Genomic DNA, 18,885 nt, shown 5'->3' with positions numbered 1-18,885 from the left:
GCTAGCTTACTGTCTGAGCTTTAGACCAACCTGTGTTATTGAGGGCAATAACTGCAAAGCTATAAGGGCAACTTACTTCTGGGAGGGCTAGGTCAGGCGAAATCACCTTTTACAAAATATAGGCTATTGGCTATAGGCTACTAAAAGCATTTTTAAACACTCCTATGAGGTCAACAAGTTCCTTTAGGTCGGCTTCATTAGACACAGTTTGCATAGGCTAAACATCTCCATTTCAAGAAGTCGTTTGTTTTCCCAATAGAGCACTGTACAGCCCCGGCTTTCTTTGTTCTTCGGGGCATCGATATATTATGACGTTCATATTTCAGTCGATAACATGACTGGAAACAAATAAGAAGTGGCACAATTCAAGGCGTAGATGCATAGACTAGCATTGTGCAGAAAGGCAGCCGCAAATACTATGTCAGCAGTCGGTTGCAACATAGTTTAGTTTGTGCAAGAGTGTATTCTATTGTAAGGTCTTTGTGTCGCAATGAGTGTCAAAACGCCTTTGTTTTGACCACTCCCATTTATGCAATTGAAGTCGATTACCTTCAGGTAAAAGGTGCACTTTCCCACAATACGTGACAAGCAAGCTATACGAGGTTTGTTCTGTCGTGTTTATTAAAATACACTTTCAATGTAATGATGAAATAAGCAGTTTATTATAGCCTACCATATGTCACAAAGACCGATGTAAAAAAAAAAAAAAAAACCGACAACACAGGTCACATGTAAAATATTTAATAAGGAATACACATGATCGGAGTCAATAATGAACTACATTTGCGATGGATGTATGTAGGAAAATTACAATAGACTATCGAAAGGACGGCAAAGATTACTCGAGTTACTCAACATGGCAAGTTTTTCTCAGTCCACTCGGGCTAAATTGTTTAATGGAACCTACCACATATAAATGCCGGTCGATGGTACTTTTCAGGTCCGGAGATCTCCTTGTGACTTCACTTAAAATAGGCATACATGCTAAATCTAATGAAGTTCAGAAATGAAAGCACATCTCCCGATGATTGTCGTAATTTGTAGATATCACTTATCGTTGCCGAACCATTACTGTAGGGTAGCCTACGCGGTTCATCCCTCCTCTCCAGTTGCCTTACCATACGAGCCCCTCCTCTCGATCACACTTTGAAATATACATACAAGTCTTTCTCGCTATGAAAACAATGTTTTATTTTATTTTTCTTCAGAGTCATGTGAGGACTACAAAACTGCCTGGTGTGCCGGGAAGGACTCTTTGTCCGAATCCAAGTTGTCGGATAGTTGACAACTCAAGCATCATTTGCTTCGTGCTGCCATTGGAGGAAACTTCCACGTGACATAAAGGTTTACTCATGTTCTCACCGTATGAATTAGCTTTAACAGTTCTTTTTTCTGCCCTTTCCCCCCTGGCGATAAAGATAAAATTATATTTGCAGAAATTAAAGGAATTAGACATTAAACCCACGCTAGGATATTCCAACATTAGCAAAATGTTTACAGTTAAATTGAATACTGATCAAACTGATTTCCATCAACTCGGCTCTTGTTTAGCTAATCATAAATCTTATTCCTGTCATCTGCAGGATGGAAGTTATGCGCAAGTGTCTGGCGGTGATGTGGAACACAGCGCGGAACATAGCGGAGGCCATATCCCGGAACCACCGGTGCGCACTGACTTTTCTCAAACAAGCGCTAATCTTGGTGATGTCAGCCGTATCTCAAGTGAGATTTACGCTCACTGGAGCTCCCTGGGGCCCACGGACAGAGGTCCAAGCGTTGCAGGAGATGCAGGCTCGAGCCAGAGTGTTGAGTTTTACCCTCACTGGCTTTCAACGGAGCATATATACCCTTGGATGAAAGAGGCACGACCGACCCACAGTCAGAAGGTGGTTCACTCTACCTCAAAAACAGGTCAGACAAGTTGCAATGTTTCCATCACTGTTAACTCTACAGTCAGTAACGACAATGATACAATTAGTATAAGAGAATGAGTGTGAAGTGAGTAATGAGTAAAGAAGTGAAGTTCTCTGAGGAAGATGTGTTTGTTTCTTGACGGGACCCTGACGTTTAACTCGGCTGAGTAGTGAACTTGAAGCAGCACAAACCCTTATTGTGCAATAGTAATCGATTGTCATGGCGCAAGTCTACTAGGTCATCTCTTGATTTAAGTCTACTCCGGTAACAGAACATCCATCTAAGCATGGGCCATTCATATGGCTAAACGTTCGAGTTATTTGGATGCTGTCAGGCATTAAACTTTATATGGATCAATATGCTATTTAGAATTTTGTATTCATTTTTTGCATGTCATGTCTTGCTCCTGGAGTTAGTGGTATAGGTCAAGAGATCAGCTCTGGACTAATGTGCATCAAAACAATTTGGACTGAAACAGGAAAGTGTTTTTGCAGTTCAGCAGTGTGAATGATGACATGCAGCAGGACACTTCTCTTGCTGAGTTTAGTTGTAGTAAAACCTCAGGTTATGAGGTTCTTTGTGCCATCTGCAGAGACTGTAAGGTAAAATAGTATACATCCCATGACCTGATATCAAATTCTAGAGTACTTAAGTTACTTGATCGGATGATGCTGGATTGACTGGTCTTTGTCATTAACCACAGAGCACCAGAGAAGGCAATTAAAACATAATGAAATCCCAGCAGGACTGACTTTTAAACAAGGACGATGTCTAATTCTCCACACAATACTGTATAATGCCTGTTTCTTTCAAATGGCTAGAATTCAGACTAGTCTAGGATTTTGATTTCACACAGGACATCATTAAATATGCAGAAATTGCTTAATTTAATAAGGGGATATTAAGTCTCCTTGACATGAAAATGAACCCATTTCTATGCTTTGTGAATTCAGATAGGCTTTACATTATGAACTAATGGCGAACATTCTAAAATACTGCATGATTTAAGAGAAGAATTAAAGTGTAAATTGCACAGGTGGAGTCAAGTGAAGTGAAGCCAGACTATAGTTGTACTTCAATTTTAGAGTGAAATGATAAAATGATAAACTGCTTGCATTTGCTGGGTGGGCAGCTAAGATGAATGGTCGAGAGCTGTATAGCAGTCTCCTAGTTTAAACCATTTAAAATTAGGTGCAGTGCACTCAGACACCCAGTCGATTCTTCATAACCCATTTAGAACGCAGCCACGGAGGCAAATGGGTTGCAGGCCAGTTACTCTACGCCGTTATGCTGAGAATAGGGGTCTCTCTTAGGATAGGACACTGAGGAAAATATCTTTGAATTCACCAAGAAATGTGACTGACTTGGGAAGAACCTTATGAAGAAAGCTGCCAGCTTGGGGATCAATAAAGTATCTATCTGTCTATCTATCTATATCTATCTATCTCAATACTGTTTTAAAACACCAAACACGAGACAATACGAATTCTGCCTGCCTCTTTGTCAGTATCGACACGTAAAAGCTTTCTTAGTGAGAGAAAAACAAGATATCTCTAGGCCAGGTGAAGTGATTTGCCAAAGACACTGATGATCTGTCATGTCGCTCCACAGGTGCAGCAGGTGGCGCTTCTGATGGCGCCCATCTCCCGGTGACGGGCAGGATTGGCGGCTGCAAGGCGAACAGCAAGCGAGCGCGCACCGCCTTCACCACCTCGCAGCTGCTGGAGCTGGAGAAGGAGTTCCACTTCAGCGCGTACCTGTGTCGCCCGCGGCGCCTGGAGATGGCGTCGCTGCTGAAGCTCAGCGACCGGCAGATTAAGATCTGGTTCCAGAACCGCCGCATGAAGTGCAAGAAGGACCACCGGGAGCGCGCGATGGCCACGGGACGACGAGCCGGCGCCTCCGCGGCAGACGTGTGTCATCATAGCCCAGCTGGACCCCCGTCTCCGTCCCCACACAGAGGCATTAACACCTGTCAGCAAGGTGACGTCTCTTTACCGCCCCACACATACCTGCTCTGTGAGATACCTAATCATACAGCTCGATTAAGCACTGGCTGTTATATGCCTGTGGCAACCAATTCTGATAAACCCAGAGGCATTAGACATGCTGGTAGAGGAACGCCTAGAGACTTGGCTATCTCCCAGCCCGTTTGCACGGTTCTGGACCCCGGACTGGATCTTTCGGCAGCATTCGGACTCGTCGGGTCAACTTCTGCCTGCGAGGGTGACGTCAGCACATGGCATCACCAGGGTCAAGGGCTCTCTCTGACCCCTCACACGCTCACACACCTGTAGACGTGACCTGCACGGCCGCCTCGGTTGCGCCGCTGTGCGTCGGAACTCTCCACAGGCACATATGTCTGTCAGATCGCAGTCAACAGCACTAACTCTCCCTGACGTAGCGTCCAGTCTGCGGCTTCACACTCCTACGAGAACTTGTCCTCTCCAGCTGTCAGGTCTGTAGTGAGGAGCCAGGATTTGTGGTTGTGAGCGTGGTGATTTAGAGGGAATTGTTAACTTTAATGAACTCCATACCTGTGTGGTTTTCCTGGGGAGGGTGCTGAGAGCAGCCCCCCCTCTCTCGTTATCACTGTGTGAATGGGAGGTTCTGGCTGTGGACACTCTTGCCTCGCTCTGATATATTGCTCTTGGCTTGTTGTGTATGGATCCAGGCCAACGTCCATGTTTTTGTCTGTGCAACCCAGAAACAAAATGTGTTGTGAAAGGGAGGCCTTAATAACAGCATTGTTGTCCTCTTAAGATTTACTTGAAACTTGTGTCTGAGATTAAAGTTTAATTACAGGGTGTGCATGACTCAGTGCTTTGAAGTAATCAATCTCAAATCATCTTCAGTATGATGTATGTAAAGGGTGTGAAGAGCCAACACATATTTGACTCCTTTTAACATATTTTCTAAGAGCACTGTTACTTTGTGTTTATGAGGGGACTCTTGCATTTGTTTTATCACTTATTGGTAGGTATGAATTTGGTTTGATTAACCACAAGAGCTAAGTTGAACTGAAGAAGAGAAAATTTAATTAACTGAAATGTTCTCCCTTGTGCTTCATATGAAATACTCTATGGGTATTTGTATATTATCCAGTTAATTTCTGATAATAACTACAGTCATTACTATTGGCCCACTGACATTGACAGAAGTGCATGTTGAATGTATTTGCTATGTGCTCTAGTTAGTGCATTTCACTGGGATTGTGGAAAGCATAATATACCATGTTTTTTGGAAGGGAAATTGAAATCTCTCAAGCAATATTTTTACCAGAATATGGGGAAGATTCTGCATGTGTATATGTTCCATGGTTTTGTCATTTCTAGTGTGCAATTATCTTCTTCTTTGAAGCATAATTTAAAAAAAATGTACATGAAATGAGATTTGATTATGGTGATGACACTAAATGACTCACAGTGTCCATTTTGTCTAATAAAATTATGGTGGGCCTTGAAATAACAAGAATTAGTTTGTCTTTCATTTTCTTTGATGATATATTTGAACACTATTCACTGAATCGTGTAGTGCTTGTAGAATGGAATGTAAACACACACATGTTAGTTAAGCCAGTCTCACAATAAACCTATTAAACTAACAAACAATTACCTGGAAATCCAAAGAAAGGGAAGGTATAAAGTGTGTTTTTTTTTACAGAGCTAGCACCATTGTACTTTGTATTCTTACAACATAATCTGTGCATACATGTCTCCCCACCTCCCCCGCCTCCTTCTCCTCCTCCATTAATCATCAAGACAAGGCAGTCTCTCCAGCGCTCCTCTACCAGCGCTTTCCCTACCCGCTGGGTGAGATGACAAGAGCGCTGCACTGCCAAGACACTCCTCTAGCCCTCCACAAGCCTGCTCCTCTCGCAGAGTCAACCGCAGCAGATACAAGTCGGGGCGAGCAGGTTTGGGTTGCTCATCCTTCTCTGCACAGCCTCATTGTCTTCTCACCCCCCCCCCCACCCCACCCCACCCACACACACCCACCCACACACACACACACACACACACACACACACACACACACACACACACACACACACACACACACACACACACACACACACACACAGCTTTCTGTTAGCATGGCATGGCATACTCAGTGCTGGCAATGTAGACCATGCGGGTTTGTTATCGAAGCTTATTAATTCAATTTAATTAGTATGTCATCTCGTGTCATTTTATATACTAGCTAGCGGATAGACATTTTCCCCCATTAAGAAGTTGCAAATTTATTTTCATTTTCAAATTATCTGATTAATTAATGTCATTCCAAAAGAGCTCAATAATGATGCCTGAAATCATTGGACAAAGGAATGATTGATGCTGTTGAGCAAGTAAAAAACAAATGGCTATGGATTATTTACTATAAATGATCATGGGTGGAATAACACCAGGAGCATCAATTAAGCAAAGTCTGTGGCATGGCCTTTTTAATAAAACCAATTAATTGGTAAACTGATAGTCCTTCAGCCAATAAAGGTTGGTGGGAAAAAAATCAACTGATCTGCTTCACCAGAATCATTAGCGATAGCAATCTACTGAAATCAGAAGGTCTTCTTAAAGACCATGTTCTTCCGTTTTCATTTAATTTCATTTCCAAATGATGGGTTCATAAAACAATAACGCAATCCATGCACCCCAGTCAATAATCACAACTGAAAACATGTCACTGAAAATCAAGATGAGGACATGATTTGGAAAAGTGTCTTTGTGTGTGTCATTAACAAACAAGATGGTATGAATCCTGAGACGGGCCAAAAACTTGTCAATCTATGACCTCAAAAGTTGAATTGTAGCATGGTGCTCTGTGTGTGTGTAATTAAACCTCTGTCCCCTCTTTTCTGCTGCGTGGCTGCTGTATTCTCCGCCGGTGAAAAGCACGGCCGGCTGCTGCTGCTCCGTAGTACAAGCGAATCATCATCCATCACAGCATGGCTGTGTTCTTTATGCAAAGCAGGAGCTGGCCTCCCGGTGGCCTCTCTGCGCCACCATTACAAATGCGTCTCCCCTCCAGTTCCTCCCGCTGGATATTAAAGAGAGTATTTTCATTAAGCGCCAGCCTTTTCATATTGCTTTGTTCACCAAACCAAAAACGGGAATGTGTTCCTTAATGCAACTTGTTCAGTGAGTTGCAAAAGCCGTGGGAATCATTTTCGGGAGAGTGCATATAAAGCGTATACAGTACATAGGCCCGGCTTTTTATCCTTAAGCAGGTGAAGGTAAAACTCAGACAAGTGCATCCACTGAGTTGCATATGCCCTCTTAAAATGTAATGACCTGGACAGTCATTTTCTCCAAATATAATATGAGTAATCTCATTAAAGCGTAAAAAGTCTTAGGTGGACACCTCTATAAAATGTGAGGCCTGGATGCAACTTAAGAGTGGTGTCTTTGGCCATAACACTCAAGACATAATGTCAAAGAAAGTGACTTTAAAGAAGACAGACAGGACGGAGGTTCATTTGAAAGCAGTTAAAGGGAATGGAGGTTTCATAGTAACGGTGCTTAAAAACTATAGATGGACTCGAAGAGACAGCAGGCGAAGTAGATGGAGTTTGAATTGGATTCTTTGCATTCTTGTGCGCATTGGCTGAGCAGGCTTGATTTATGAGGGCATTAGGCAGCATTACACAAACTCTGGCCAAAGATCAGAAAAGGGGAAGGGAGGCTGCTCTGGCCACTCACACAATAAAGTTGCCTATTTTTAGAGGCTGAAAACCACAGAGAGCAAACAGCATGATCTCTGCTCCACATACTGAAACAACACGAGAAAAGAGACTCCTCGTCGCCAGCGGAGATGCTCCATCCGAAAATCAGATTTCACCTGCTGTGATCAAAGAGTGATATTTGAATTACATTATGTAACAGAGCTCTGACACTAAGTCGGAGAGACTTCCCAAAGCACTCATGCCTTTCGTAGAGCCAGTCCAGATGACTATCTGTGTTCCACGCAAACGCTCCGATCATTATGTATCATTTGCCGTGCTGATTGTTTGCTCGTAATAATAAGGTGTTTACAGATGCTTACAGTGTGTTTAGCTGTGTGTGAAATGAGCCATGCTTAGGAGAGTGCTCAACCTCTGTTAAGTAGAGCCTCCTAACTGCATTACAATGACATCCGAGTCACTGTTATTTGTCCTAGTTAATGGACAAAGACCTATTCTTTCTTGCGTGCAAGGTCAAGGGTGCAATTAAGCGATCCTCTGAGCATCTAAGGATGTGCTCCGATTCTGCTCGCCCCACAAGCTACGCATGTGCACAGCGACTCTGCCAGGGCACTTGTATATAAGGGCTCTTAATGGGCACTCACTGGAATACTCGAAAATGACCCTGATGAAGGCGTATAAGCCAAAACGTTGGTCAATAAAAATTCTTAAAATATCTTGAAGTTCCGAGTGTGTCACGACACTTTTGTTTAATCTGACTTTTCATTTACCGCCGTGCGCACCTCACAAGGTGTGCGTTTACTTTCTACAAACAAACACACTCACTGGAATAGCCTTTTTTCCCTTTTCTGTGCTGAAAATCAGATATCTCTCTGGAGATTATTTTCATATTGTCTAGTGCGTCTGAGGACAGTGGAGCAGTGTATCCACATCCACCATCACATGACCTGTATAGGACACATCCCATTCATCACAGATTGAGTTAGGTATCCTAAAATCTGGTTAAGGGTCTGGAAATTAGATTCAATCAATTTGAGTACAAATCAATTAGTAATAACAGATGGTCCATATGGATCGGAAATGTGTGCCTTTTCCTGAGATGTCTCATGACAGACTGTAATTTTAAGGGATAGTTCATAATAAAATCAGAAAAACTGTGTTTAAAAAGGCCCTCCACTCATTCAACCAACTTCAGCCATTTCATTACATCTGCATTCTGGCATGCTACAGTTGCCGTTTTTGTTGTGGTCCTTGTCCTACTCTTAATGGCCACTTCAACTATTTCATTAGGGTCATCAAAACAAGCACGCACGATGACTGCCCCCACAAGGAAATAAAGAACACTTATGATACTTATCCAGTGACCTCTCTAACATTAACATTTCTCTCTGTCTAACTCTCTTTCTCTCACCCTCTCTCTCTCTCTCTCTCTCACACACACTCACACACTCTCACACACAGCTCTTCTCTCTAGAGCCAAGGCGTTTCTTCCAAGGATTGTTAAGTATTATTTTCCAGTGTCACATTTATGGGTTTTATTTATTTGTCAGTGCAGTCGTGCAGAACCCAACATGAGCATCAGTCAGGTGGATGAGTCGTAACTCACCTGCGAGGGCTCATCCATCTGACGTATTTGACTTCCTGCATCATGTGCTACTGTTACCATCCCACTAAAGTGCTGCATTATCAAGATCAATAGCATCTGAATGCAGCCAAGTTGATTGGTGGCTTTAAGTGGAATAAATAAAGACAGGCAAAAATTAGTGATGTTGCAGAGAATGCAGCCTGGAGAAAACTATTAAACTGGATTTGAATCTAGATTCAAGTCAATCATAAATGACAAAAACAGCTTACTAAAGAATGGGTATCCTTGTTGTTTAATAAAGGCTAGGGAACACTTGACTTCTGTTCGACGATATAAAATCCATCAAAAATCTTACTTTCACATTGATAGAATTCCATTCCAGAACCATCCAATTCTGGGACCTACATGATAGAAAGACAAAAACAGAGAAGTAACTGGTTAAGACAATTTCCCATCACTGTTGTGCTAATTGTTAGAGGTACACACAGAACAAAACAGGCATATGGCGTTATGATGACACAAGCAGTCCTTCCTTAACCCTGCTAATTTCCCCCCCAGTAAGGAAGCCTCCGGAAACAGGGTGTACGCAACAACTCGTGCCACTATGACTGATGGCTCATTGTCACTCTGTTTGGGATAGAGCCTGCTGTGCCTCCCCTGACTCCTGCTAGTTGCTGGAGCACTGGCATTCATATTCCTGGATAAGTAACTGACTACGATGCCAACGTACAGACTGGTAGAAACAGACACTGTATACAGGCCCACTGTGAGCTCGGGGAGAATGTATTCATTACACACTATCTGCTGCTGTCTTTCTATGTCATGTCACATCAAGTGAGCTAGTTCTCATCAGCTCGTCGCAACACTCATTCCTATAGGTCACAAGAAGCTAGCTAAATCTATAGCAAAAGGCTTCGTTTCCCAAAATAAAGCCCTCAGAACAACTAGCCGTCTGTGTCCACCATTATCAGCTATTATTACAGTCCCAATGTTATCTTCTGCTGTACTTAAGCCTGGGCAAGTTATCTTCTCAGCTTCACCCCCCCCCCCCCCCCCACGCCCCCCCCCCCCACTCTCTGACACTCCGCAGGCCAGTAGCATCTCTGGCTGACGTATGTGTGCTCTCCTTTTGATGAAGTGCATGCCGGGGCGCGAGTACATAGATTGCCTGGCCTCAAGCCATCATCAGCGACAGGCCCTGCACTGCATTAGCGGCGCTGACCTTTCAGGCTGCCGGTGACAGTCATCTGTCAGCGCGGCGTCACTCGCCGGCCGCGGCATCAGGGGCCTCGAAGATGAGGAATAATTAGTCCCGACAGCCTTCGCAGGGTTAAACAAGGGCCGCGTGTCATCGCCAGACACATCATTTCACATCTCTGTCACTGAGGGCAAGGGGTCAATACTAACCATCGATACGATACCACCACCAGCCCCTCTCTCTCTATCTCTCTCTCTCTCTCAAACCACCCAGCCTTTAACATTATCCACCCAAACCGCAAGCTCTGGAGGATGAGGGGAGGACCAGGGTGCTAAGAGTCTTGCCTCCAGGTGCCGACAGGGAGTGGAGAGGCCCGGTCCTGTGGAGAGGCAGAGAGACACAATTAGAGCGGTGGGCAGGGTGGGCAGGGTGTTTATACGCTTCCCCACTGCTGCCAATGTGCTAACAGCAGCTGGCAGCCTTTACATTGGATGGCGATCAAAATGGAGCCGGTGAGGTATTGGTTGGACTCTGTTCCGTTGAAAGTTGGAGGGAGCGACAGAGAAAGCCAGAGAGAGGGAAAGTGGAGCGAGAGGAGTGGGGGGAGGAGTGACCATCTGATCTGCTCGTTCTGAACATGGGCCCAAACCATTTCCCATCTCATCTGTCTTGGCAAAATATGCACACGGATAGAAGACAATCTGTTAAGTAGGGGGCTGCCAGCTCCACACAGCACTTCACCCAGGGACCCATGCACTCCGCAAACGCCTGCTCCTGCTGTGCACTACGGACAAGTGGCTACACGTTTGTGCTCCAGCACACTTCAAAGCATTCAACGGGGAAACAGGAAACTCAGGATACCTCAGGGGAGCTAATAAATACTGCAGCACTCTCAGGTACACGGCACGAGAGAGAGGGAGAGAGAGAGAGAGAGAGAGAGAGAGAGGAAAAGGGAGAGAGAACATGAGGGGGCCAACATTCAAATGCAGTTTTAATTTACTTTAAATCTGGCCAAAGGCTATTTCTGACTTCAGATAATCACAGTGTATTAGCATATAAGGCACAGGTGAGGAAGAGATGCACCTGTTTTTTTTTTATCAGCGCTTCTCTGTCTCTCTGCCTCCTGCACCTCTAATTCTCCCCCTCTTTCCTCGTCCCCACCCCCCACCCCCTTTCCCCAGGATGAAAGCCATTACAGAAATACAATTTCTAATGCCTTCACACAGGTCTGCGATCGACTGCAAACAAATTTATATTCCAGTGGTAAACAGAAAGCTGCAGAGATTTATTTATTGAGCGGCGGGGAGAGAAACAAGTGAGCGTGTGAACCCTGGGTAACCCCGACCGCTGACATGAAGATGGATCAGTGCGCCATGCAAATGCACCCAGGGAAGGGATATATTGCTCTCAGTCATTCAGCACATCGCTAGCCTGTAGAATCCCATTAACTTCCCACAGCTGGGGCCATATTTCTGAGCTTGTAAGAACACCCTGATATGTTGTTGATTATGTGCAATTGTTTTTTAATCACTTCAGAGCTACAGTAAAAACCCCTTTATTGGTGTGCTGACAAAGGAATTCCACCCAAACATTTAGTCCTTTCTGTTTAACACGCTTGTTTTGGGAAGATTTTATATTATTGCAATAATATTAATTAATAGCATTACTACTCATCCTCAACAAATACACCAGAATTTAGGGCTTTTAAGATGTCAAGATTAGAGAGAAAGACGCTTTATTTCGCCCATCATCACTGATAAAACAAGAATAGGTCAAAGGTTTAACATTAACGCCTCAACATTAAAATAAATCAAATAAAAAAAATGAAAATACAAATAAAATAAAAAAACGTATGGTCATTTGTGTTTGTGCAAATGTACAAACCACATCTCATGCATACCATACCGTAACATATACAGTATATGGTATATATATATATATATATATATATATATATATGCTGTTCAATAATGCTGTCATAAAAGCAGAGTAAAATTGTCCTGGAAAATGTTTAACTTCCTGACAGTAAATTTAGAACTAATCTAATCTAGATTAGTACTAAACCATTCACTTATTTATTTTTTAAGACCTTTGAAACACCTGTTTTTGTTTTTGTTGTTGTTGTTGTTGTTGTTTTTAAAGTCAATCAGTGTGCATCAGCCAATCAGTGTGCATTAATGGCTAAATGAAACATATGAGCTGTGTTCTGTCTGTACAGAATAAATAACTGAATGTACTGTTTTTGTACATGAAAGACTGGCCTTTTTAAACAAATACTTTTAAAATTGTTATTTGAGAAAGCTAGCATTCACGTCAACGTCAACGTGGTTCTCTTTGCCTCTAGAGTAGACAACTGCTGGTTTTAACATGACCTGTCGGTGAACCCCAAGTCAACAGCTGTGCTTCGACCTTTGGTCAAAAGGTCTTGAACGTAACAGAAATATATGCGCACGTTATTTCAAATAAATGAGCCCAGATTATTTGAAATCAAAAGCGAGTTTCTACTATCCCATTTGGGGCCTGTAGTTTTTAACTTGCAGGCTTAGACACACACACACAGACACACACACACACACACACACACACACACACGCACACACACACACGCACACGCGCAATAAAGCACGCAGGCACACACACGACCACTAGAATAAAATCAGAAAGGATCTATAGACTCTGAAATTGAAACGTATAAAAATATGCACTTATTATCTATGAAGAAGTTACATGGGATTCAATTTCATTGGCTAATCCATTCTTCATTTTAACTCTTAAAACAGCTGTGGTCTCTCAGTGTCAGAAAATATGATGCGCACAGCTTCAAGTCACATTGGTTAGAGCTCTATTAATGCTCCCTACTCTCACGAAAGCATGTAGCATGTGGTTGATATAGCATTACCGAACGACAAGGAAGGAACTTACAGTGCAATAACTGCAGTCCACGATTGGTAGCCTGCTGCCTCCAATGGTAACACCACGCATCGACCCACACTAGCAGGCCCGTGTCCATGTGATCTTTGCTGCCAACGTAGAGGAATCGAGGCAAAACAAGCTAGATATATTGCCCCTAAATACTGTAAGTCATTTTTTACCAAAAAATATGTCGTAGTTCATCCTAAGGTAAGCAAATAGTAATCGTTTTGAGTAGCCTACACATGATAACGTTGTTGCGTTTCCAAAAATGCAAATAGCCTACCTTACAGTAAATTCACAAAAGAAAAGGGGAAATTAAAGAGGAAAAGATTAATAATAATTGGGTTACCTAGTCTGACACTGGAAAAGACTGCTGTTGAACCAGAATGCTGCCATTTTGACATTCACATTCACCTATTCGAGAGGGCTTCTTTATCAGCTGGCGTCACGTGATGCAGGCTGCCTAGAATTGTGGAAAAGCCTGCCCAAAGTAAAATCACTAAACTTTTGCTGTTGCATCTTGCACATTTGAAAGCTAGGACAAAACACGTTTACCACTTGAAGGCTATACTCAACGCATTTTAAGTAACCATCAGAGCGGCTGAAACAACTCAGACATGTCATTTCAGGCCTTCAGCCAACTCTGGTAAGTATGGTATTTAAGAGTTATCTGCATAGCCAGCACCCAAGTGTTAAACAGGCCATTTCATATTCAAAAACAAAATAGGACTGAAAAGGCGCATACGCGTATTCTGGTAGCCTAGTTCATCGGTGCCATGTGCCCTGCTGTTTTGGATGTGGGGGATGTCCACCTATTGGCCAAGACTGAGAGGGCACGTCATCCCCATCAATCTCAGATCGAATCTTTCTGCGAGGCATGTCCTTATCCAGGGTTAAGCCACGATCCATAATCGCTGCGTGCACGGTGCCCGCGAGGCCAGGCTCTGAGAATAACTAGAATTAAGAAGAATGTAGCGGGAAAACCGATTATGAATTCTACAGAAGAATTCATTCACAACGAAGCAAATGGTACGGAGAGCGGAGGCCGTTTGGCGGAGAACAAACTTGAAGATTTCAACTCAAGGACTAGTCCTCAAGTTGGCAGAGGCGTCGAGGGACTCGAGCAAGTTGAGACACAATGCTCACAGTATTGTTACTCAACTTTCTCCGGCGATGCAAGTGATGTGTTAAGTCTCCAAGACGCATCCAGCTATGCGAACGCCAAACACTCCCTCCAAACTGACGGCTTTTCTGTGACATCCATCCGTCCTCAGCATCCTTTTCTCCCCTCGTTATTCGGTGCCCGGGCGCAGACACTCGATGCTGGTTACTCTCCCTCCACAGACACTTCAAGGACTTTCCCCGAAGCATTTACCGATTCGGGGCCACTGAACGCCTGCGCTGAAATATTCAAGGACAACGGGCCAAGATTTCACCTCGCTATTAAGGGCAACCATACTTTTCAAAATATCGCAGAGAAGACACCCGACTCCAGTTATGGCGGTAAAACATTTGAATGGATGAAGGTTAAGAGAAATCAATCTAAGATGGGTGAGTTAAAAAGTTATGCAAACTTTCTGTCTGTTTGGTGATATTACTCTTACATAGTTTATTCTCTATATTGCTCTGAATGAAACGCTTCTTTAACGATGTTTTCATAGTCATATAGTAGCCTACTTTTTAAACTCCATCGACCTCTGTGTTGTTGGACAAGATGAATGCGTCAAAATTGATGACATTTAACCTAATATAATAACGTAGTTTTATTATAACGTATGCTGTCTGAATAAACATAAAAAGTTGTGTTAAAACTAATAATAATCAATAGATCATACTCTTTTGAATAAACACTGTGGCCTAACAAACAAACAAATAAACAAACAAACTCGCAGATCAAGTAAGAGTAAATATTTATCGGACCAGTTGTAACAGCAGTCTAGTTAATACCTGAAGAAGAAATACAATTCTCAACCTGAATACAGTAACACTTACAGTGCAAGTGCGAGTTCCTCTTGAGTCCTTGTGGTGTCTGTTGGGGGAACCAGCTCCCCTACAGGTTGAACACTGTAAATCTTATAAGCTACTGTCTGCATGGGAATACTGGAATATGTTTAGTTTTTCAGAAGAATCTGTAAATCACATCAAATCATGCTCTACCAAATGTAGCCAGTACATCAATAGCATTTTAAAGCTTTTCTTCTCACAACAGCCAAGGATAGACATAGACAAAGAAGGTAAAGAAAACAATCACATTTTTCAGTGTTTTCTCAATAAAAAAGAGAATTGTATGAAATAGGCTTTCTACAACAAAAGTGAAACATGTCAAATAAGACCCGCGCTGACTACACTTGACTGTTGGCATACATCTGGTTTATCTTTATCTCTCTGTGCATCTGTTTATTGGATTATATAAAGGATGACAATGAGCAAAATACACATAGATAATTATATATATGTCATTTTATAAAAGGGTGCTAAGTAGCACAAGACACACCTTTCTCTCATTCTTTTCGTGTCTTCTTCTTGTTATTTGATGACACCATTTGTGGTGCTGGTCATCAGACCCTCCTGTTCCAAGATTACATTTCCCAACGTGTAACCTTAGTGTGTACAGCATTGGGCTCCAGTGAGGCTGAATGTAGGCTAGAGTCATTCTGTCCTTAATCCATTGTGCTCTGTGTGATGAGTACACTGAGACAGTAGCTCTGGACGTTATTTATCAAAGTGTGTATATGTGCCTCATATTCAAGCATGCATAAAGGCTGTGCACATGTTCCCCCTGTAACTTGATCTTTCGGTACAGTGTATATATTCCCAGTGTGTCATTCTTCAATTAGGGCCTGACAGCACCTGAATTACAGTGGGCTGGATGCCCAGATGACTGAGGCAATGTGTATCGATCCCCCTTTTCTCTCCCCGCGCGCGCGTGCGCTCGACTCGGCTTAACAGGCCTCGCTGTTTCCCCTGGCGGGGCTGGGGCTGGCCCCGTCCAAGTGTAAGAATCATTCCTCAAATATTTAGCTTGATTCCTTTATGCCTTTGGCTTTGGCCAGCGTTGGGTCTATTATCTTAGAGCTCATTTATCAGGGAGGAAAGTGTGTCCGTGCCCCCCCTTTCCATTTCAGAGGCAAATTTCCTGATTACTTGATGGAACTTTTCTGCGGTTCTCTCCAAGATTTGCCCCATTCTAAGTGGATGTGGTGAACTTGACTTCCTCTCAAGCAGATGGAGGTGCCTCTTCACCATGGTGTGAATCTTAGCTTTTTATCCAAAGCAAGCCTGTGTGGACATTTAAAGAGAACCAAGGTTGAACTAAGAATAGATGTGTTCGGTGGGTTTATTGGAGGCGAAGGATGTGAATGAGTCAACGTCTCTTTGATAGCAAAATTATTAATTCAGTTTTAGGGTTGAAGGTTTCGGGTGGCGGCTGAGATGACTCAGGCCTGAGCAGCACTAACATCCAGCTATGTTAATGATGTCATCATTAATGGATGCATGAAGGGAAATGGGGTATTGAGACTGCATCAAATATTTAGAAGTGTAACAGAAGCATAATAGTTATTATGCTGGAAGCGATGCATGCTCTGACAGATTCTTATATCTAAATGCCCCTGTTTGTGTAAAATATCTGAAAGCCTGTTAAATGCTGACCCATAGGCAGATGAGCTTTCTCTGACCATTAATATTTAATATCGGTATTAAGCGGCAGGATGCTATACACAGGTTCCGTGCTCTATTTGGTCCTAGTTATATCATATTTAAGATATGCCTTTGTACTGTAGCCTATATTTTAGATTATTTCATTAGCGACATAAATCTCAGGGATGAAACAGGGATCGCTTTTGACTGCAGTGTGAAAGTGAAAAACAAGATACATGTATCGGACAGACACCATTTGCAGTCTATGACCTCATACCTCCAGCCTTAGATTGTGCGTTAGGATACCTATGGATTCATTTCATCCTCTTAAGTTCTATAAACAAATGGTAAAAGACAAATGACAATATAATTGGTTTACAGCCGTCTAGATTTGTCCTGTGTTAGGTACAATGTCAAATTACAATGTCAAAATACTTTAAACCTTCACATTAATCTATGCATTGTAGTCTATAGACTGCCCAATACTGAATCTAACTGGAGTTGTTTTGATGTGAATCTTAAAACAGCTGAACAAGAGTTGAGGGATAGGCCAGGGATTATGTGTAAAGATAAGGTAAAGACCATAGACACTTTAACATGTGCAGAATATTTTCAAAATATGAAATGTGTTGTCTGTCTGTTGTTCATACTAAACTAAAATAGAATGAAACCAGCCTGACGCCATATAGGCCTACAACTTTGCTGTTTTGGCGTATTGGGCCTCTACCTTTAGGCCTACCTACTGTATAGTCTACCTTTAATTTTGAAACTTTAATTGTAGGACAAGTTGTTTTGTCATACTGTGACTATTTATTTGATCAGTTAAAGGTTGTCCTTTAATGAGTCTTGTATGTTGTTATTTCAGCTAAAATGCAGATGCCTTGTGGTGCAAGTTATTTAGCAACGGAACACCAAATGTCAAGCGGTTGTTACCAAAGCGACAACACCGTACACGACCAGCCTGCTAACGGAATGCCGCGGACTAACTTCAGCACCAAACAGCTGACCGAGCTGGAGAAAGAGTTCCACTTCAACAAATATCTGACACGGGCCCGACGGGTGGAGATCGCCAGCAGCCTGCAACTGAGTGAGACTCAGGTGAAAATTTGGTTTCAGAACAGACGCATGAAGCAGAAGAAACTGCAGCGCGAGGGCATCGTCCCCGGACCCGGGCATGTGTCTGCTCCAGAAAGGACAGCTCTCCAAACGCGTTAGCTAGTTTCCGCACCTCGAACCTTGCCAATATCACCTGCCGTCAGAGAATGAAGGGGAGCTCATCAATGGAGTTGTGAGCGCTCGTGATTCTCGACAGTGGTTTTGGAAATACAGGGTTCGCATGTGTCTGCGTGCAGGCACGTAATTAAGTAGCCATTTATTGCAAATGCACTTTAAAATATTTACAAATATGATTTAGTTTATTGTTATTTATTGTTTTTGGAGGTTTATCATCAGAGCTGTTGCCTTTCAAAGAATCAATTATTTATTGATTTGTTATAATTTAAACGGAAAATATTTTGGATCAAAATGCACATGGAACAGGCTACCAGGTGGACTGTGTACGTTTTGTTATATTTATTTATTGATGGAAATAAATTGAGCTACATTTGATCGACCTATGCGATTGCCTAACCAAGTCTTTACTGTCAGGAATATGTAATGGAACTATAGCTTTAGCTGAAATAGCTTTGCTTTCTGACTTAGCCTATATATAACACTTACGCACAAGCAATGTGGCCAATAAGTGTGACCAGCTGATTTTAGGTTGAAAATGCAAGAGTCATGCTCACGCTACCAATGCTTTTATAAGGTTCTTCTTGTCTGTAAATTATGGCCTCTTTAATGAATGCGATAGGTCTCTAAAGCCTATTGTATTACGTGAACTGGTTTTAAACCGAGTGCCTTGGCGTGAACTTAAGTTGACACCAACTATTCATTTCTGATGACATCAAAGCGAAG

The 18,885-nt window shown here is 42.6% G+C and overlaps 2 protein-coding genes across 2 annotated transcripts in view; both read left to right on the top strand.

Moving 5' to 3' along the window:
* Window positions 1-5,366, top strand: part of LOC134088081 (homeobox protein Hox-B2-like) — a 40,726-nt gene extending 35,360 nt beyond the window's left edge. The window contains exon 4 of the mRNA XM_062542011.1: window positions 3,526-5,366. Coding sequence (XP_062397995.1) covers window positions 3,526-4,211 — 686 coding nt within the window. The 3' untranslated portion in view covers window positions 4,212-5,366. The remainder of the gene's footprint in view (window positions 1-3,525) is intronic.
* An 8,835-nt stretch (window positions 5,367-14,201) lies between these two features.
* On the top strand, window positions 14,202-18,545 carry hoxc1a (homeobox C1a). Its single transcript, XM_062542240.1, has 2 exons — window positions 14,202-14,841; window positions 17,795-18,545. Exons 1-2 carry the CDS (start codon window positions 14,280-14,282, stop codon window positions 18,142-18,144), a joined length of 912 nt encoding a protein of 303 aa, XP_062398224.1. The 5' UTR covers window positions 14,202-14,279; the 3' UTR covers window positions 18,145-18,545.
* Window positions 18,546-18,885: the final 340 nt, after the last annotated feature.

This window comes from Sardina pilchardus, chromosome 7 (assembly GCF_963854185.1).
Source record: "Sardina pilchardus chromosome 7, fSarPil1.1, whole genome shotgun sequence".
Lineage (NCBI taxonomy): Eukaryota > Metazoa > Chordata > Actinopteri > Clupeiformes > Clupeidae > Sardina > Sardina pilchardus.
This window is presented reverse-complemented; position numbering and strand designations above follow the sequence as displayed.

Bases quoted from the DNA above. Each gene is read 5' to 3' on its own strand.
- hoxc1a (XM_062542240.1), top strand. From the start codon at position 14,280: ATGAATTCTACAGAAGAATTCATTCACAACGAAGCAAATGGTACGGAG. The intron at 14,842-17,794 runs GTGAGTTAAAAA...TTGTTATTTCAG, and splicing joins GAGAAATCAATCTAAGATGG to CTAAAATGCAGATGCCTTGT.